Source organism: Rattus norvegicus, chromosome 3 (genome assembly GCF_021556685.1).
Source record: "Rattus norvegicus strain SHRSP/BbbUtx chromosome 3, alternate assembly SHRSP_T2T, whole genome shotgun sequence".
Lineage (NCBI taxonomy): Eukaryota > Metazoa > Chordata > Mammalia > Rodentia > Muridae > Rattus > Rattus norvegicus.
The window spans coordinates 169,734,245-169,755,232 of NC_141536.1; the positions used below are offsets into that span (position 1 = coordinate 169,734,245).

The 20,988-nt window shown below is 47.0% G+C and overlaps 1 protein-coding gene across 4 annotated transcripts in view; it reads left to right on the forward strand.

Moving 5' to 3' along the window:
- Myt1 (myelin transcription factor 1) overlaps positions 1-20,988 on the forward strand; it is a 60,626-nt gene that overhangs the window by 26,999 nt on the left and 12,639 nt on the right. For 2 of the 4 annotated variants that reach the window (NM_001108615.2, XM_087653518.1), the window contains 14 exon segments: positions 1,366-1,428; positions 2,180-2,427; positions 3,613-4,503; positions 6,477-6,611; positions 7,081-7,171; positions 8,178-8,291; positions 10,141-10,355; positions 11,789-11,913; positions 12,769-13,038; positions 15,323-15,477; positions 16,287-16,349; positions 16,521-16,589; positions 20,068-20,130; positions 20,540-20,623. In NM_001108615.2, coding sequence (NP_001102085.2) covers positions 1,366-1,428; positions 2,180-2,427; positions 3,613-4,503; positions 6,477-6,611; positions 7,081-7,171; positions 8,178-8,291; positions 10,141-10,355; positions 11,789-11,913; positions 12,769-13,038; positions 15,323-15,477; positions 16,287-16,349; positions 16,521-16,589; positions 20,068-20,130; positions 20,540-20,623 — 2,586 coding nt within the window. 4 annotated transcript variants of the gene reach the window in all.

The following is a 20,988-nucleotide window of genomic DNA, read 5'->3' on the forward strand; positions in this document are numbered from 1 at the left end:
ACAATAGGCTGGCCAGGGTTAGAAATAATTCTCCATCTGAAAAAGAAATCTGATAAAATACCTTTCTGCTTTTTCTTCCTGAAAACTATCAGGGACATCTGAACAAACATGGAGTGGCCTTTTCTTAGGTCCCAAAGAGCCACTCCCTACCTGCCTCCCTTTGCAGACTTTGAGAAGATGTGCCAAATTTTAGGAGAAGTAGTACTGATCCTAGTTAGGAACTCGGGCCCACAGTGGAAATTCTGTTAGAAATGGGTTCTTTGTCTCTACTTTCAGACAGGTTTGGTTGCCCCACAAGGGGCTGAAATCTGATATGCTCTCTCACATGGTCTCACAGATCATCTCGCTTGTCTACAGTACCATAAATTAGTGACAGCTTCTCGCACCCACAGGACTCTGAGCTGTGATGGACCCTTGCCTCTTATACCACATAGGTGCCCCTATAGCTGTTCTAACCTGAATGTTCCTATGGGCCTCTTGGCTGGGCCGTGTGGTCAGTGTTAGTGCTTGTGTTTGGAAGTTTTCACTGGTTTGGTAATGTTGATGACTGAAGGTGAGGAACTTCTGAGGGCCTCACTTCCATCCTCTTGTACTTACCATCTCGGAATGGGGCAGGGGTTGACCTTCTCAGTACATCCGACCGGTTTTATACCAGGCAGGACGGGAATCTCTTAATACATTGCTCCTGCTGACTTTCTTTCCTATGTTGAAGCAGAGACCAACACCAGGCTGTGGGTACTAGAGCAGGGTCTGTCCTACAAGCTGTGGTTTTGGCTTGATCTACACAGACTCCTTCCTGATTGTAACCCAAGTCCTATTTGGTAAAGAGGGAGGACAAACTATAGCCCTGGAGACTGGAGCATCACACACAGTACCAGTGATGAACATGAAGAAATTTAATCTCTGTGCTCTGGACTTGGGTCAGATAAGCCATGAGTCCCCTTTAGAGGAGGCACTTTCATCCCAAGCCCCCTGAAAGCTGGTGGAATGTCTGCTGTGGAAAAATGAACCCATCCAGTAGATGCCTTAATTTTGTATGTACAGATTTTTTAAAATTTTTTTAAGATATATTTCTTTACTTACATTTCAAATGTTATTCCCTTTCCCGGTTTCCTGTCCATAAATCCCCATCCCCTCCCTTCCCCCATACGGATATTCCCCCCATGTATGTACAGATTTTTAATTAAACACATTCATAAGGTCATAATTAGCTGTTCATTTGTTTAAATGAGCTGAATTTTTTTCACTACTTTTTAGTAAGCTGCCAGAGTCCATCTTAGATGAGCATTTGGAGACCCTCTTTTGCTCTTTAGGGTGAGATCCAGGTTCTGATACCTAAGGTGCTCTCTCCTTTTTTTCCTCCAGTTGTCCTACCCCAGGATGTACTGGTTCAGGACATGTGCGGGGCAAGTACTCCAGACATCGAAGGTAGGAGGCCTGCCAATCCTCTCAAAGATTCCCAGAAAGGAGGTTTGGGGTTCTCTTCTCAGATATGTTTTCTTTTGTGGATTAAAACCTTTCTGTTTTGACTGTGACTGCTGAGGCCAAGTTGACCTAACCCTTCTAAGCCCTAAAGTCTTCCCACTGATCTGTGTTCCTGTAGTGCCTTCACCATGAGTGTGCCGTGAGGGGTGGTAGATTGCCTGTCCTTGGCACCTTTGCTTTTCCAGACTATTTTGGGTCTTTGGTGTATTTGTATGGCAGAGGTTAAAGTAGACCTCGTGCACATGAGAGCTACATGTAAGCTACAACTGTCACCATAGTCATTTTCTGTGGTCAGTTAGGTTTTCCAGGGGACTGCAGTGTCACATTACTGGGTGGATATAGGTATGGAGGTCTGAGGGAGGAGAAGAACAGGGCCAGTAAGGGAGGAAGGAGGCTGAGATAAGCTTTGGGTACATGTGGGATGGTGGTTTGGTCTGAGGAGTGGCTTAGAGAGCAGCAATCTGGGCCACTGGAACGTGAATCCTCATTCCATATGTAGACTTGGCTCACTGTAATGCAATTTAAAACACAACCAGAAACTTTTAGATGTATGCAATTAGATGTAAAATTTAAATACATTAGCATTTGAAGCTTCCGTCTGCGAATGGCTATAGAAGGAGAGACTCTTAGAATGACCTCCCGAGTGTCTCAGGGAGCTGGCCTGGCTCTTGGCACCATCCATCTTCCCTTTCAGCTTACAGAGTTGCCCTCTGGCCAAGAAGAGAAAACTGGAGGATGCTGAGACTGAGCACCTGGTATCCAAGAGGAAGTCACACCCTCTGAGGCTGGCTCTGGATGAGGGCTACCGCATGGACAGTGATGGCAGTGAGGATGCCGAAGTGAAGGACGCCTCTGTTTCAGATGAATCAGAAGAACCCCTGGAGGAGGCTGAGGCTGAGATGTCAGGACAGGAGGAGATTCATCACCCACAGACAGCTGAAGGTACTATATTGCTCTTTCTCCTTTGAATAAAGGCTGCTTAGTGTAGCCCTGGAGAATTGCAGCCTGTGAGGGGGACTGGGGGGAGAGGGGGCTCAGTTCAGTGCAGAAAGCTGTCTTGAGAACAAGGAATGTCTTGTCCTGACATGTGCAGCTTCCTGGAAAAGGGGAATGTCTGCCCAGGATTGGGGGGGGGGGTGCTATAGTGTGTGTGAACACTGTGTGCAGGGTAGAGATGGGAAAGTGGATCTGGACATGCATCTTGCACTCCCATGCACTCTCAAAAGTTTGATTCTGAGGCAAGGCTCCATGCATGTGAAAAATAAAGACAGATGATGCATGCTGTGCCTCTGTCTGTGGGAAGCTCTTACAGAGACTATCCTTCCTGGCCCGTGAGTGTTGACTGGGCTGGATCTACTTTGACCTCCTCCACATCTTTCTGGTTGAAATATCTCAGTTCAGGATGAATCAGGACTCTGAAGGTGGGCTGCTCATAGAAGCCAGGAGAAGAAAGAAGGCATCTGAGAGTCCGCTGACCTCCCAACCTTCTGGGATCAGCTGACTTTAAACGGTTGAGTTAGAGTTTTACCATATTTTTGAAGCAATCTATGTTGAGCCCTCACTGATTTCCTTCTTGGGATTCAAGTGAATGAATGGCCCATGGAATAAAGCAAGTTTGTGTTCCATGTAGAAAAGGCCCACAACTCACCTGCCTCTTGGGATATTATATAGTAGGGCTGGCTCCTACTGTTGCTAAGAACACTGGTTCACGAGTTCCACAGAACCAGCAGGTAGAAAGAACTGTTGCTATGTTTAAAAGATTTAAATTCATGTTCTTTCAAAATAGAAGTGGTTTTCAATTATGAAATGACTTTTCATCTGTGTTTTTTTTCTTTAAGTTCCATTATATAAAATGCAGATCTATCTGATTTGAGAAAATAAATGATGGGGTAGTAATACGAAAAATATCAAAGTAATCTAGCTAAAATTGATTCCCCCAAGGTTTGTGAATCAAAGCAGAAGGCTGACAGGGTGGCTCACACTTCATTTCCATGTTTTCTGGGCTACAGTGTTGAGGGTGAGCAGGGTGGGGCCAAGTAGAGGGTTGGCTACTGTTGGGGGTAGAGACCTGGAAACATTCCTCTCTTGCTGTCTTCAAGGCCCTATGGTCTTTCTTGTTTTATGCAGGAAAAAGCCTGATCAAGCCCCATTTTGGCTCCAACCCCACAAGCAGCCCTTCTGGCTTCTCCAAGGGCAGCTACAGTAGCTATCAGGGCATCATTGCAACTTCCCTCCTAAATCTGGGCCAAATTGCTGAAGAGACCCTTGTGCAGGAGGATTCAGTCTCAGTAGCTAAGTTGGGCCCCACTGTTGTTCACCAGCTTCAGGATGAGGCTGCAATGGTGGCCAACAGTGATGAGGGTGAAAAGGACCTCTTTATACAGCCAGAAGATGTGGAGGAGGTCATTGAAGTCACCAGTGAACGCTCCCAGGAGCCATGCCCTCAGTCTCTGAAGGATATGGTTAATGAAGAGTCAAGCAAACAGAAAGGTGTCCTAGGTCATGAGGAGGAGGAAGAGGAAGAGGAAGAAGAGGAGGAGGAAGAAGAGGAGGGAGAGGAAGGAGAGGAGGAAGAGGAAGAGGAGGAGGAAGAAGATGAAGAAGATGAGGAGGAAGATGAGGAGGAGGAGGAGGAGGAGGAAGCAGCTTCAAATGTCCTCTTTGGGGACGACACCACTCATACCTCTGTCCAGAAGGCTTCTTCTGAGTTCCGAGGCCCAGAGCTATCCAGTCCTAAACCTGAGTACTCAGTCATCGTGGAGGTCCGTTCTGATGACGACAAGGATGAGGATTCACACTCCCAGAAGTCAGCAGTCACAGATGAATCAGAAATGTATGACATGATGACCCGTGGGAATCTGGGCCTTTTGGAGCAGGCCATTGCCCTAAAGGCTGAGCAGGTGCGAGCGGTCTGTGAGTCTGGCTGCCCACCTGCTGAGCAGGGCCATCTGGGCCCAGGAGAGCCAGGGAAAATGGCAAAGCCCTTGGATGTGGTGAGGAAGAGCTGCTACAACAAAGGTAAACCTGTGGCAGGTTGTCCAGTGAGAGAACATGACATTTGATGACTTAAACCTTTGAAAATTGTTTGTAAGGCTGTATTTTAACATCCTCAGCACTTTCTTCATGGAGGTGTGACCTCCAAGCTGACCTGAGTCATCTTTCCCTTGCTTCTCTGGAGGTCACAACCTTTTGCTAACTCTGCATTCTCCTAGGATTTGTCACTGAAGTCTGGATTTATGGGCAGAATCAGCTAGCTTCACTGAGTAGCTGATGTCTAGAAGAGGGCAGGCAGGCTGGGATAGTATAAGGGATTTGGTCTGGACTGATATAGGAGAGAGGCTGAAAACTGTAGTCAGATCTAAGAATGGGCTTTGAGCAAATGTTATGGCCATAGTTTTAACATGGACACCAAATTTGTAGGTCAGGCTGGCCACGTGCTGTTTGCAATCTGCTCATCACAAGCGTCCCCTTGCCTCAGAGCAGGTGCATGAAGCTTCTTCCCAGGAGAGACATCCACACAATGCAAGAAGGCCAGGCCTCAGAGAGGCCAGCTTTGATTTACCCAGGGTTTCCCTAGGCCTGATACCTCTACTCTAAGATCAAATAGCTGTCCTGATTTCAGTCTCCTCTTTCCCTGTCCCAGGCAAAACTTTCTTCTATGGATCAAACTCTGGACTCTTCTTCAGCCTGGTTCCAGGAAGGGTTAGATGATGCTAGGGAGGAAGCAGTAAAGGAGATTATATATATATATATATATATATATATATATATATATATATATATATATATATGAGAGAGAGAGAGAGAGAGAGAGAGAGAGAGAGAGAGAGAGAGAGAGAGAGAATGAGAACTCTCAGACACTGGAGTCAGGAGCTGAGAAGGTAGGGAATATATATGTGGGGAGCCCTGGGAGGAACACTTGGGTCATGGGAAGACATAAGGAAATTACAGGAGTAAGAATTCTGTAGGAGTTTGGTGAGACATGAGGACACATTTTTCTTTTTGAGAATACTCATGCCTGTGAAGTGAGATCAGAGGACCGGTTGATTGGGAACATGCTTTCTGGGTGAGGTAGACATGGAGGGTGGCTCTTGAAGTGATGATACCTTAGGATTAAGCCAGACTAGGGTAACCATTTGAGGCTGTGTATGTTGAAGGTGAGACAGATTTAGGATAGGAATAGGAGCTTGAGCTTGTCAGATTTTGGGTCCTTAGAAGAGATAAGGTTTTGATGGGACACTGAATGCCCGATATCACCAAGCCTAGGTTTTTGAAGAACTTTCACCTTTGGATAAATGTTAGTGACCAGGTGCTATTTAGGCTTAGAAGGGTACTAGGCAGTGCCTTCAGACTGTGGGAACTTGCACATGCTGACGTGTGGAGGGGCTGACAGCAAGACTCTGGGGGCTCAGGCAGGTATTTGGCTCAGGTTTGAGTCCCTTAGCATGTCATCACTTGCCTGGATTGGTAGAAATCTGACTCCCTACATTTGGACTTGGAGAGACTGAGAAGGAAACTTCCCTCTGCTGGATTTCTGAGCTCGGCTCTGGCATGGCCTATCAAAAAGAAACTTCTCTGAGACATCATAAGGACCCTCATTTCCTTCTGATCTCCACACTTAGTAGTCAACATGAACCTGTAGATGTGAGGTTGGCAACTGAAATTTGGAGTTTAATTTTATGCTCAGGTATTTATTAAGGATATAGATTTAGATAAGTCACATAACCGGTGTCTTCCTCATTTTATCAAGCCTCAAAGACACCTTTTCTCAGGAGTGTTGACAGATACTTTACCTTACACAGTGCCTACACTCCAGCTACTGTCCATCCTGCTGTATGGGGTGGAAGGGACATTCCCTAGGCTTTGGAGCAGCTCTTTGCCTCATTGTCAGTTTCTGTCTTTCTTGGATCAGTAAAAGTGGAGACACGAACTGTTCCTACCTCTCCCTTCCCAGTCGCCTGGCCTTGCATAATATGTCATATGTGTTTTAGATCCTTCCAGGGTGGAGAAGCGTGAAATCAAGTGTCCGACACCTGGCTGTGATGGCACTGGCCATGTTACTGGGTTGTACCCTCATCACCGCAGCCTGTCTGGCTGTCCCCACAAGGATAGAATTCCTCCAGAGAGTGAGTAGCTTCATGTAGGGTTATCCCAAAGATTAAAGTTTAGAGTTTTGTGGTATAAGGTGGTGGACAGTCTTCTGAAGTGTCCACCTATAGATACCAGCCTAAGTAAAATACAAACTGTGGGAGGGGACGTCTGTATTCCCTGAGCTGGGCAGGTGGAGGCCTTGACACAGTTGCCTCTTTATTTGAAAAGCTTAAGATTGGATGTCTGTTATATTCTTAGGATAGAAACAGAAATTATGAAAATTAAGTTCTGAGCTGTGACTCCAAAAGAAACAGTCTAGTTTCTTCTCTGGGAGGCAGGATCCAAGTGGCAAGGACGTGCTTGACTGAGCTCATTAGGCTCAGAGCGCCATAGCACTCTGCTTACAGCTACAGCTGTTATACAGGACTCCTGCACCTTCCTTGGGCTGTTCTCCATTATAGCCATGCCCGCTCTCATCCTTTGTTCTCTCTGGTTCTCTTACAGTCTTGGCCATGCATGAAAATGTGCTGAAGTGCCCCACTCCCGGCTGCACGGGCCAAGGCCATGTGAACAGCAACCGCAATACCCACAGAAGGTAGTGAATTGAGCTGGGACCCGGTAGGAAATTAGGGTTGGGCCTGTGGTATGTGTCCCTGCCTGGGCCTTGAGCCTTCATCTGAGACAGGTTCTGGACAGAGATATAGCTCCCTGCTTTGGCTGGCCATTCTCTGGTGTTGCTGCAAATGCCCTGTGAACTGAGGTGATCATATGAGAAATCTGATACTGCTGTGATGAGAGAAAGTAGAGTTTGTGTTTTCAGAAAACTTCTGCCTAGTAGCTTTTGTTCATGGGCAGAAGATAAAACGTGGATATGAACAGGAAGGCCTAGAGTTACTCTGAGTAGGTGATGAGGTCAGATGGACATGGGGATTCCAGGCTACAGTGCAGATTCATCTGTTGGTGCATCTAATCCAAGAAGGGACCATACCCCACCAAGAGCATTACAAGCTTGACGGCGTCTGTCTGGGCCCTAGTAGTTGTGTGCTTTGGAAAGAATACCTAGGCTTTACAGTTCAGTTTGTTGGAAAAGAGGCTGGGTTCCCTATCCATGTGCTGGCCCAGGAGCTCACAGTAGATCCTGATGAGGGCCAGTGCACTCCTGAGGCAGCACCCAAGTTGTGGTCTGAATGTAGCCTTTGGCTTCTATGAGTTATCCAAAAGAACATGATGTAGACAGACAAGATACTAGAATCCAGCCCAGGCCTCTGAAAGGGGAGAGATGGGAAAAGGGGGCTGAGCCTGACAGCTGTCCGTGTAGGAGAATCCTTTGTCCACAGTTTTCAGAGCTTTAGAGTATATTTCATTTTCTGTGATTCATCCCAAGTAGAAATGGTCTGAGAAGTTTGTTCTCTGTGGTTGAGGACAGAGCTGGAGGAACAATTTGTCCTGCAGGAGTAACAAGTGTGTTACTGACACTGGGCTTTATACGCCTAGAACTCTTATCTATGAATGGTGTTGCTCCCAGGACCATATCTTTGGCAACCTGGGACAGACGCGCCTTGGAGAAAAGGCTCAGATGTCTCTCCCTTTCTGTCCTCTAGTTTGTCTGGATGTCCCATTGCTGCTGCTGAAAAATTAGCCAAATCTCATGAGAAGCAGCAGTTGCAGACAGGAGATCCTCCCAAAAATAACTCCATTTCAGATCGGATCCTCAGGTGGGTGAGATGAGAAATACTTTCTAAATATCTTCAGGGACTTCAATGTTATGGCTACGTGGTATGCATATACTTCTTGGCACACAAGACACATTTCTTACATTCAGAGTGCCTCATCCAAGGCGCAAACAGCTGCCTACCCCTAGCCACAGTGTGTTCTGCCCTTCTTTCTGCGAAGACATCTGATACAGCCAGGAAAATTATTCAGGCTTAGGGTGTAGAGATAGCAGACTGCACCACTTGAGGGCTTCACTATACAGGGAGCACCTAGCTGTCCTTGTCTCCCATATCAGGGTGGATCCTATCCTGGGGCAGAGGAAAAGGAGGGCATAGGGCTGTGAGTGCTGCCTCCCGTGGATACTAAGCATCTGAGACAGCAGCAGGCATGGGTGCCTGTAGGGGTATGCAATGTCTGCAAGTTCTCTATATATGTACACCCATATGGGTGAGCTCACAAAAGTGTTCTAATGCACATGTGTGCATGCTGTCATTGAGGGTCCTCTGACAGAACAATCAGAACAAATCTGCCTAGTGCCTCTCCATATAGGTAACCTTGGAAAGTGAGTTTTATAAATAAGGCCAGAGGCTTGGGCTCACGTCCAAGACACCCTTCCTGGATACCCTGTCTTAAAATACTTATTTAGGTCAACTATAGTCCCCTTCAAGTCACTGACTGCGAGTGTAATGTCACTTTGATCCTCACTCAGAGGATACACAGCTTTCCATTTCCCTGAGAATATAGGACTCACAACCCCTTCTTCCTGGTTCTTAAACTCCTGTTCCATGTTTTTCTTCTCACATTCAGTGTGGGAGACAGGACCATGTACTCAGTAGAGCCAATCACTGGCTGACATGGCGCTGTTGCCTCCTTGTAGGAGCCCTGATCACCACCTTCCTTCTTGGCTACTTTCCTTGGAAGTGCCATACCCTGGTCATTCCCTGGCTAACTCCAAAGAGACCCTCAGTAGGTGTGCTACCACACAACACGGCTTAGGGATATAGGGCCTTATCTTTCTGCTCTGTGGAATTTGTGTTCCATTCATGGACACCTTTGACTTCTTGGGTCCCAGGTAGCATAGTTGTCCTTCCAACTTCTTGTCAGTTGCTTGTTGATCCTTTCACCAATGAAAGATGTAAAAAAAATGACACCAACGTAGATGTCAAGTTGAATGCCTCCTTGCTGGTACCAGATGGTCTTGCTCTCACAGCTTCGCCAGGAGTTGCTGAGCTGGTGTCCAGTCTAGGAGTTCATTCCACCACAGGGCCCATCTTACCACTTCTGTTACGTGATCTTCACAGGACCTTAAGAATACCAGCCTTCTGGTTCTCTCCTCAGCCACATTCAAGTTTCTCAGATGTCCTCACCATCATTTCCAAGCACCACTGATTACTGAAGTCATTGCATATTGCAGACCAGAACAAGGAGAGCTGAAACTCTCTTCCTTCTTCCATTTTCCCTTCACCTCTGAGCTTCCTGTTCAGAAACTCACTAATTGTGTAGCTGAGCTCTTGGAACTTACTCTCTTACACTTTGAAGGAAGTTCAGGCTTGTTTCTTTGGCATACTGCTAGAATAAGAACACATTATTTCATTCAGGTTCTATGGCTTCCTCCTTATAGGCAATTATTCATACTGATTATGGGCCTGCCCCAGGGTCCCTTAGTCCTGGGAGGCAGAACTCTGACCAAACATTAGGGGCAGGGTTTTGGACGTGTGTCTATCTCCCTGGGTTTTCCTTTTCACCTGGATGCATGAATTCCTGGCTTGGGCCATTGGAGGGTGGGGGTAGAGATAGCATGGGGTCTTTGAGTCCCAACCTTACAGACTCTGCATCTGTCTCATACCCCAGGCCCATGTGTTTTGTGAAGCAGCTCGAGGTTCCTCCTTATGGGAGCTACCGACCCAATGTGGCTCCCACCACACCCAGGGCCAACTTGGCCAAGGAGCTGGAGAAGTTCTCCAAAGTCACCTTTGACTACGCAAGTTTTGATGCTCAGGTTTTTGGCAAACGTATGCTTGCCCCAAAGATTCAGACCAGCGAAACCTCACCCAAAGCCTTCCAATGTAAGTTGGGGAGAATTGTTTAATGTTTCTCCTCTCACATTGCTCCTGAGAGGGACAGTGGGGGAGGGATTCTCTTGGGAGCTAAGAGGGACAGAGTGTCAGCCTGAGTCCTCGCTCTCTCTCTCTTCAGCTGCTCCAGTGGACCAGTTGTGGCATCCTTAGGGCCTACATCTTCACTTTGAGTCTTTCTGTTTTCCTAATTATTTGTGAAGAAAATCATGGGTCTGTTATGGGTGTGTATGTCCAGAGCCTTAAGAATCACTTCACTGATGTGATCTGCCCTGGGGTGTCTGCTCCAGCATCACCTTTAAGGAGAGTCCAGCAGTACAGGATGGCACCATGGCGGGAAGCTTCTTGGTTTCCTGGGGACCATCTTACTGGAAATGGTATTTTCTGTGACATTAGCAGCACATTTTAAGGGCAATTATACTGACAAAGTAATCCCTGGAGATGTTCTAGAACAATCATCCATGCTTTTCTTGCCATTTACTGCACTTCTTTGTGGTTAGCCTTGGAAATGCATGCAAAATGGAAATGTACCCAGTGCACTGGGAGATCCAGAGATCTTCCAGCTGATCTTGTCAGCTCCACAGACGGCAAGGGCAAGTTTCCCACTTGTTAGGATTATAGTTCTTAGGCTTGGTAGCCCCTGGGATGTTTTTCTGAACACCAGAAGACTCTGCAGGTCATTTTTCAGCGTCTCCAAGCACATGCACTTGCTTAGAAGCTGTGTCAGCATTGCTGGGAAGGGGCTCAAAGTGAGTTTTCCACTTGTCTGAATCTTTCTGGAAATAACAGTGGTTTCTTACTCACAATATCACTTCCGAGAGTGATTTTAAAGCTGCAGCATAATTACTAGAAAAAATAACATTACTCCTTTATTTATGGTATCTTATGGTAATGTTGCTTCATTAAGGAAGCAGTAATCATTGGGGACATAAAGTCAGCAAGAGCATAGCAGCATCTTCTGATAGGACAAAATTTTCCAGGACATATTATCCCAAATAAGCATCCTATTTACAGAATTACAGAATTGAAGTATTTGTTGATGGACAGGGTTTTTTTTTCCTGTTGTTTGTTTGAAATTATCAAGTCTGTTAGAGTATATTTCTAGAATGTTCTTATTTCTGACAAAATTTCTGACCAAATGTTCAGAAATGGGGTGCCTTTTCAGTGCTGGATACAAGAGCAGTAGGAGTGTGTGATAATGTGCGAGTGCTGTGCCTTGACCCCTAGCTCTCTCCCCATTTGTCTGCTGCTTCTGTCTATGTCTAGGTTAGTCTAGGTTGTTCCCTTTTAGCATCCAACCATTACCAAAGTCACCTCCTCCAGGTGCAGTCTCATCTTCCAGTGGTTTTTTTTTTGGAGCTGGGGACCGAACCCAGGGCCTTGCGCTTCCAGTGGTTTTATACGTACTTCATCTTCTTCTGTAGGCTTCGATTACTCTCATGATGCTGAGGCTGCACACATGGCTGCCACAGCCATCCTGAACCTCTCCACTCGGTGTTGGGAAATGCCAGAGAACCTCAGCACAAAGCCACAGGACCTCCCCAGCAAGGTAGGCATACCATCCTGAAACCCTTTGGGGAGAGAAGAATGGGTAATTATACTGAGAAAAATCACAGTAAGGCTATGGCTGGTGTTGACATTTATTTTAAAATGTTTATGTTTTGTTTATGTGCACACAAGCATGCCTGCATCGAGTCTATGTGCATCGTGTGTGTGCAGACTCTCAGAACCAGAAGGCATCAGATACCCTGGAACTCGAGTTATAGGCTGTAGTGAGATGCTTGATGTAGGTGCTGGAAACTGAACTGAACATGGTCCTCTGAAAGACTATACGTGCTTTTAACAGCTGAGACATCTCTCTGCCCTTAGCTGATAATATATATATATATATATATATATATATATATATATATATATTACATTTGACCATCTGGTAATGGCTCAGATAACCCAAAAGGGTAGGTGAGTAGCCATGAAAAGAGTTGTTGTACTGTGAAGCTCAAGGCCAGGCTCATACCGTGTTCCCATGTGCTTTTCTGGAAGTTAGTGGTGAGTGACATGTCTCAGGGTCAAGGACTTGTTTTCACTAAAGCTTGCATTGGTCTCAAGGGGCTGGCTTCTGTAGGAGAAAGGGGTTACAGGGCTTTACCTGAGTTAGGATGTGGTGTTGATTCCTTCCTCTAAGCAGGTCATTGTTTCCTTCTACAAGAGTCAGTGTTGTGACCAGAAGACACTTTCAGGAAGAGGCTCAGTTTGCTAACCCTATTTGCCCCCTCCACACCCATCCCACACACACCCAGAGCTGAGGACCGAAACCAGGGCCTTGCACTTGCTAGGCAAGCGCTCTACCACTGAACTAAATCCCCAACTCCTCTAACCCTGTTCTTAACCTTCATATTTGCAGGCTGTGGACATTGAGGTAGATGAGAACGGAACTCTGGACCTGAGCATGCACAAGCACCGCAAGCGAGAAAACACTTTTCCCAGCAGCAGCAGCTGCAGTAGCAGCCCTGGTGTCAAGTCTCCTGATGTCTCTCAGCGTCAGAGCAGTACCAGCGCCCCCAGCAGCTCTATGACCTCACCCCAGTCCAGCCAGGCCTCTCGCCAGGATGAGTGGGACCGTCCTCTAGACTACACCAAACCTAGCCGACTCCGAGAGGAAGAGCCTGAGGAGGTAGGTGCCGGGGGCCCTTTGTATAGCCTGAGCGTGTAGGCTCTCAGCTGCTTTCAGGACTGCTGTGTGTCCTGCTTGCTTCTTGGATATCTTTTCCTTGAGAGGTTTATGTAGAGCCTTCAAGGTCTTTCTCCTTTTACACAGGATTCTTCATCTTCAGGGCATCCAAAACTCAGGTCACAGCCGGCAGCAAAGATTTCTCCAGCGTTGTTATGCTCAGTCTTGTTCCATAAAGATAGTTGGTCTTCTCGCATCAACAGAATTTAGTGGCTAGCAACAACGTAGATTTTCCAAAGAGGGCAGGGATGTTTTATATCTCCTGGGGATGATTTGGAAAAAATTTGTTTTCTTGAGCCTTTCACCAGTAGCTCCCTGGGCTGCCTTGCTCCCCTTTCCCAACATATTCCATCAAGCACAGTTGCTGTCCAGACAGTGGTTTGATGCCTGGGTCTTTGGACCAAGAGCAGTGAGGAACTGCTGGCCCAGGGGGCCTTGGCATGGGATCCTTGTAGTGGGCAAAGGCCTGAGTCCCTAAGACAACTACTGGATGGGGAGAGAGGCATTAACTTGACATCAGAGTGAGCTGGAACACTCCTTTTTCTATTGTTTACACACCTGAGTGCAAAATGTGTGAGTTTCTCCACCTTATTAGGACGCTTCCTAAGAAACAGAGTCTGGACAGCCAGTGTGAGACTAGCAGTCCCTACCTTCTGGGGGGAACTGGGCCATATACCTCTTATTCCCTCCTTGAGTAAGACTCAGGGTTACCCAGTTTTTACAGGGATAGGTTGGGTTCCTGGTCGAGGCAACACAGCATAGTTAACCGCCCCCTTGGGTTAACTGGGGTAAGCCATCACAGAAGGGAAGTGCACATAGAGCCATATCTACCTTCTCGCACTTGGCAAGAGCCCTAGTAGAGGTTTGGGTGCCCTCTGTGTAGTGTCTTCACTTTTCTATCATTCTTGGGCCTAGAAACTTAGATGATTCGTGCTTTAATCCCAGAGTTAAGTTGTTCACTGATCTCCTAACTGTGACTTCTCAACTTATTTCTTGGGCCATGAGTTGGTAGATATCTTGGGACCCTTCCTTGCCTTTTCACTAGCCCTAGTTCAGCTCTGGTCTTTTTATTCCGTTCCCTCAGCATATCCTCTTGCAACATCATTGTCTCCTCAGAAATGAGCTACCATTTGCAGTGGGATCTCTCTTAGAGATCCTGCGGTCCTTCTGCTGAGGCCTGCCCCATGCTCTACCTGCAGACTTTGCCAAGTTTTCCTAAACCTTTCTTCTCCTCACCCTTCCTAGTTATATTTCACTCTCGAAAGCTCTTGGATCAGGCCTTTTCCATTCCACTCCCTCTGTTCCCTGTTCCTTACTCAGACTGTCCCATCAGTCCTTCCCAGTGGCTCACCAATTCTGACAGCAATTGTCCTGATATCATGGGTACTTTCAGCCCCTATTATGGGGCCTCTACTTCCTGGCTTTACCGACTCTAAACACTTCTCTTTAGTGTGTCTTTCCGGGGACCTTTATCCAATTGCTTAGACAAACAAATCACTATCCTAGAGCTTTGTCTAATGACAAGAATTGTAACAGCTACTACAGTCTGGCTACCTAGGGCTGCTCTGTGTGCTGCAGCTTCATGGGTTTCTCTTATTTAAGGACTGCGTCTTTTCAGATGCAGTGCCCGAATAGCCTATTGAAACTCACATAGCAAGTTGGTACAGTTCTGGAACCTGAAATCTGGTGTACTTGTCTTGCTAAAAGCTGTTATTCCAAGGCTGTAGGACCCCTGGCCTTCAATGGAAGAGTTGTCGTTCCTTATTCCGGGTGCCACACCCCTGAGTCTATGGGTAATAAGAAAATACTCCTGCTCCCAGAGATCAGTTAGTGGTGTTTGTTAAGTGTCTGATCTGATCGAGGCATGCTGCTGTGCACCAGGAGGTCTCAAGCTTACTATAATTATCATTAGGCTACTAGTATGTTATCCAACTCTGCTTTGAAATACCTCAGCAACCTTATTTAGTGCTTACTGAGAGTCGAGCCCTAAAGAGTACTGTACCTGGGTGTCCATTCTGTGGTAATTTGGTGGAGGTGGGCCACAGCTGAGTAGCCTGATTTTCATAGTGTGGTCTTCTGTCTTGGGGTTGCTAGGTCTTTCTACATCTTTCATAAGGTCAAACATCTTGTGAGTACTACTGAAGGGTTCCTCTTTATTCCCCACTAGGTTGGACATCTGACCTCTTTGCCGGTTGTTAAAACGTTCCCTGCTTTTTTTCTTCTTCAGTCGGAGCCAGCAGCACACTCTTTTGCTTCTTCTGAAGCAGATGATCAGGAGGTGTCAGAAGAGAACTTTGAAGAGCGAAAGTACCCAGGGGAAGTCACCCTAACCAACTTTAAGCTGAAGTTTCTTTCCAAGGACATAAAGAAGGAGCTTCTCACGTAAGTGATGCCTTGGCAGACTGGGTTCCCAGGAATCTTGGCAAAACAGACCTGGTCCCAGAACTCAGCAATGACCTAGATCCAGGTAGTTCACAATGACGAGTTTTCTTTTATCTTTGCACTGAGATGGGTGTGAACATTATCCTCTGAAGGCAATTAAGAACCAGGAAGCTCCTCTGGTCCAGCCCACAATCTAGAACAGAACAGGACAAGATAAATATTGTAGTCATGGGCAGAGGGGTTCAGACACCAGCTCTCAGCTCTGGGAGCTGCTGGACCTCAGGGTGGAACAGGCAGAGTCTTTCATTAACCTCTACTGCCACATGTCCTCTAAAAGCCTGAGACGGGCTATGCATAGCACCTTTCCCACCGTTGATCTAAACTCTAACCTGTGCTCAGAGCTAATTTTATGAAGGATATAGGGATCCTCCTTTCCTTATACTGCACCCCCTAGTTTCTTTCTACCCTGGCACCAGGCCTTCCCAGGCTGGCTGAGTCTGTCTTCTCATTCTCAGAGAAAATTGTGCTGCTTTAGGAACTGGAGAAGAGAGGAGTAATCCATCTACATGCTCATGAGCACACATGTGTACACATAGCATGCATATGCACACACAACACTCATGCTTCAGAGGCATCCTAACTTCAAGTTCTTCTTCCTTCTTGAGTTAAGTTGTATAGGAGAAATTTCCAGTCCCAAAGGTGAGAGCTGTGATTTGAGGATGGCCACCTGCCCTTAATTGTCTTGTTCTGGGGGAAGGCCTGCAGGTGTGCATGGTTCTCTGTTCTGACGCTCTTTTTCCTTTGTCCAGCTGTCCCACCCCCGGCTGTGACGGTAGTGGCCATATCACCGGGAACTATGCCTCCCATCGCAGGTTCGTGCCCTGCTCCTCTGAACTGGCTCCAGTGCGCTGTGTGTGTGTGTGTGTGTGTGTGTGTGTGTGTGTGTGTGTGTGTGTGTGTGTGCATGTGTATGTGTGGGGCTCCTCCTCATCTCCTCTGCTCCCCTCTATGGCTCACCCCATATCCCATCTCTTCTCTTTCAGCCTCTCTGGTTGCCCTCTTGCTGACAAGAGCCTCAGAAACCTCATGGCTGCCCACTCTGCTGACCTCAAGTATGTTTGCGCTCACTGACTGCCTATCTCTTGGGCAGCTCCCTGGCTTTGCTCTCTCCTTTATGAGGCTCTTACCAAGTCAGCCTTCTCTGAGATACCATCCCAGGCTGGCTCTGCTTTCCTGGGATGGGGAAGAGGAGCGGGGCTTGAAAGGGCTAATTCGCTTCGCTGGGCTGCCCTTGCACCTGTGATTCCAGCTTTGAGCAATCTGAACCGCTGAGCACTGTCTGTCTCACTTCCTGGAGCAGAGCTCCTGTACTGCGCCAGCTCTTTCCCCAGCTACTTCCCAGGTCTCTGACAGGGCTGCCGGGCCTGCTTTTCCTATTACCACTCTAGATACTGAGAAAAGCTGGAACTTGGCTGTGGCTTAGTGGCTGTAGGCTACGGGGCTCTTGTCAAATGAACTATCACTAACAATACCCGAGAATGCTCCTTGCTTCCCATCTGCCTTGGCTGTTCTGTTTCTCCCTGGTGCCCTCCCAGTCCTACACAGTGCTTTTGCCTTCCCTCTGCTGGGCCTCTCCCTGCTTCTGTTCCTCTCTGCCCTAACCCATGTGCAGCAGACAAGGCTCTGCTAGCACCCACAACTGTCAGTTTGCCTGACAGCCCTCGGAAGAGAGGAACAAGCACCCAGAGGTTTCCAGGCATCTGTTCTCTTGGAGCTGGAGCCAGTGCCTCCATTGTTTCTGGCTTTCATTTTCTCTGTTGTCTGTGACATTACAGTCTCCATGACCCTGAGCTGGGGTTACCCTGTGCAGGTGACATTGGAAGGAGAAGTTACTATCCTGCTGTTCAGTTCCTCACAACAGGGCCCCCGCCCTCCCTCTCACAGTCCTTTGTGATAGGGGCTGTGAATCCAGGCCCAGACTCCCTGGATCTGATTTAGCACCAGACAGGTGCTGGATGCTAGTGCCCTTTGGACAAGGAGTTAGAATGCTAACAGCAGAAGGGACTTGAGCTGATTTTCACCAGGACAGAAATCCATGGTTTTCCAGTGCCCACTCTGTGTTCTTCTCTAATCAGCTCCGTTCCTCCTGGCAGTGGATATCAGTTGCATACCCCCATAGGATTACGTAATTACTCATTCACTCACTAATACTGTAGTTTAGTCATGAAACTCAAAATTGGAGAACTCAGTCCTACAGCCTCAGGGAACTGCCCCCCGCCCCCGCCACACATACAATACCCCTCCAGACACTTTATTATCTTTCTTGTATTCTCTCCTACCCTCATATCCATTTTTTATATTGAATTCTGCTTCCTTTTTTAACTCAGGCCCTAGAGAACTCTCTATTTCAGTATATAACGATACATTCTGTGGCCCTGAAACACACATTTAGGGCCAACAGAAGGAAGCTTGGCTGACCCATTAGAAGATAGACCCTGGGAGGGTCTGCACCCTAAGCCTGTTAAAAAAAATTCAACAGAAAACTTCTGCGGGCACAGCTGAGGAAAGCTTCCTCATATGGGTATGTCTCAGGTGTCCCTACTGCCTCCAGAGCACTTCTTGTCCCTGAGTTCTTCCTGGGTCCGTCGCCTTGTTGCTCCAGACTGCAGTGTGGTCTTGGAAGAAGGTGACCATGACCTCTTTTCCACATTTCCTGATACCCCAATGCTCCTGAGCTCTTTTGTGGCCTCCCTACAAATGCTAAAATACAGACATGATCTGACATGTTCTGTTTTCAAGCAAGTTCCAGGGGTGTTTACTCTCCTTCTGTGTGTGATAAGGGGCTGCCTTGAGCTGCTCAGTTCACCATGGTGTAAATGTGTATACTACCCCATACAGTGGAGGCATGTCAGGCTATAGACGGTTTGCAGTTCTTCTGCAGGACAGAAATGAGGCACAGAGAGAGATCTGAGGTACAACCAAAGCAGAGTCATCATTTAGGTATAAATTCTTCCTTCTTTTCAGGCAAAGCACTTAGAAGCAAATGACTGTCAGGATAAAGGCAGCTCTGATTCTTGTGGCTGCCTCCATGAGGAGTATATCGAGAAAACCCAGTCTTCTGTCCTATCTCTGGACACTATCCTCCTTAAGTGTAACTTGCAGGAAAGCCATCAAGAAATGGCTTCTCAAGGAAAACAGAACATTCTCCTGCATTCTAGGCATCTGCTTGTTCTTGGGAAGCCACAAACCCTCCCGAGACTCACGGGTGCTGTTGAGTATGTCTGTACCTTACTCCTGGTACAACTCATAGAGCAGAGGCCTGGGTTTCAGTGTGGCTACTGGGTGACCACCACTTTCTGTACTAAACCTTTGCTGGATGCTTCCTTGACATGAAGACAAGCAGCAGAATTCCTGGGTCTCAGACTGAACTTCTTTCTACTGAAAGCAAGGAGGAATTATTCTCGGTCCCTGTACTTGGACTTCTGGACAGTAAGGCTACCGTGGTGGTGATGTAGCCCTACTACTGTGATGTACACCCACTACATGACCTCATGAAGACTAGAGAAAGATTTGGTAGATCAGCGGCCTGAGAGCCAAAGAAGCATTCAGTATCTTACACCGTGAGGGACCTGAGGAGGCTGGGAAGATACTCCCAAAAGGCTCTGGGGTCACAAGAAGTGATGGCAGCTATGCCATTCTCTGGGATGCCAGACTCCTAGCTTCTGTCCTTCATATAAGAAGTACTATATTCCAAAGGCCAGATACTGCTTGTGTACAGGAAGTCAGAGGCTTCCCAGGGACAGGATGCCATGGAGCAGCACTTTGGATAATCAATACCAAATGTTCGCTGCTTCCCACTGTAATTACTGGCAAGATGCAAAGTAGCAGATCTGGTGAGATGGGTCTACCTCCATGTCAGCCCCATCGATCAACACCTGCCACAGTTTTCCACTTGGGAGAAAAGAACTCAAGAAAAGTCCGTGTTCATAATATTATAGTATAATTTCTACCACTGTGTGGGATATATTCATGAGACATTTTTGGATGTATAAACCTTGACTTTCATTTTTTTTTTGGTTTCTTATTTTATCCTTGCTGGGTCTATGTGCCCATAAAAGCCACTGGCTGAGTTCTCTACTCACCAAGCAGGGGTCAGATCTGCAGTTGCCACACAGCAGGTACTCATGGGCACGTCTCTGAGTTCTCATGATTAAACAAGGCTTAAATGTGTTCTAGATAACCATATATGGCTGCAACTCGATTAAAAGCTAAGCTGGGAACAGCAAAGACAATGGGCTGAGTCCAGTGCCCTATTTGTCGCTGTGTGTATCTACACTTTTCTTGGCTTTCTGGGTTACTCTGGGAGTGACGGGGGTTAGTACTGAGTCCCTGATACGATCCTATTGAATACTTGTTGCTGGCAATGACAGACTAAGGTGAGTGATGCTCCTTTATAGAGAGGTGCTTAAATGGAGTGGGGGGGTTTGTTTGAGGGACCTAGAGCTTAAGATTTTGATGGACTCAGTTGAGAGCTGAGCCCAAAAGCGCCCGTCTTTATAGGCTCTGTCCTCATCCTATGTTCTTCTGCAGGTGCCCCACACCTGGCTGTGATGGCTCTGGCCACATAACAGGGAACTATGCTTCACACCGGAGGTGAGTGGGGGTGAGGGTAGCGGTGAAAGTTCTGACTTAGACAAAGTGCTAATGTTCTGAATAAGATATTACAGTTGCCAACAAATAGAGCCCATTTGTATCTCTGGAGTTGTTGGCACTTCCAGCATTGCCCAGTCATCCCTAAGCCAAAAGATAAAGTATCAGACGAGAGGCTCCTGAAGATGTCTCCCACTTTTGATTGTTCTGTTGCCCTGTTCGAAGTCTCTGTGAGAGCCAACTCTGCTCCACATGAAGGCATACCTGATGAGTCAGCTGACTGATTGATCCTTTCTTCCCTCCTTCCCACCCCCGCAGGGGGACACAGAACTTGAGGGAGTAGCATGAGGCAGACAGTGAGGGAGCTGCTGTTCTGGGACTGAGGTGGCATGTTTTCCTCTTTCAAAACCAGTTTGTCAGGCTGCCCACGTGCCAAGAAGAGTGGACTCAAGGTGGCGCCTACCAAGGATGACAAGGAGGACCCCGAGTTGATGAAGTATGTTGGGTCATGATGGCTCCTTCATTATTCTGAAAACTTGAGATTTAAAAAAAAATGTTTTAACTAAACAACAAAAATCTGAACCAAATCCTTTTGAATGCAAATCTGGAATCCTAGAAGTTGAGAGGTTGGAAACAGGAGGATTGTTGTGTTTAAGCTTGCCTGAGCTACATAATGAGAGCCTGTCTCAAAACCAACACAAAATGAAACAACTTACCTTAGGCTTTTCCTCACACCTGGCCACTAAGTTGATTGGTGACATTCTTCATTTTTACAGAAATACTGGAACCTGACACATTGATTCCTGAATATTGATCTCAGACTGTGTTCTCTGGGTTCAGGTTAAGAGGTGCTTTGGGAAG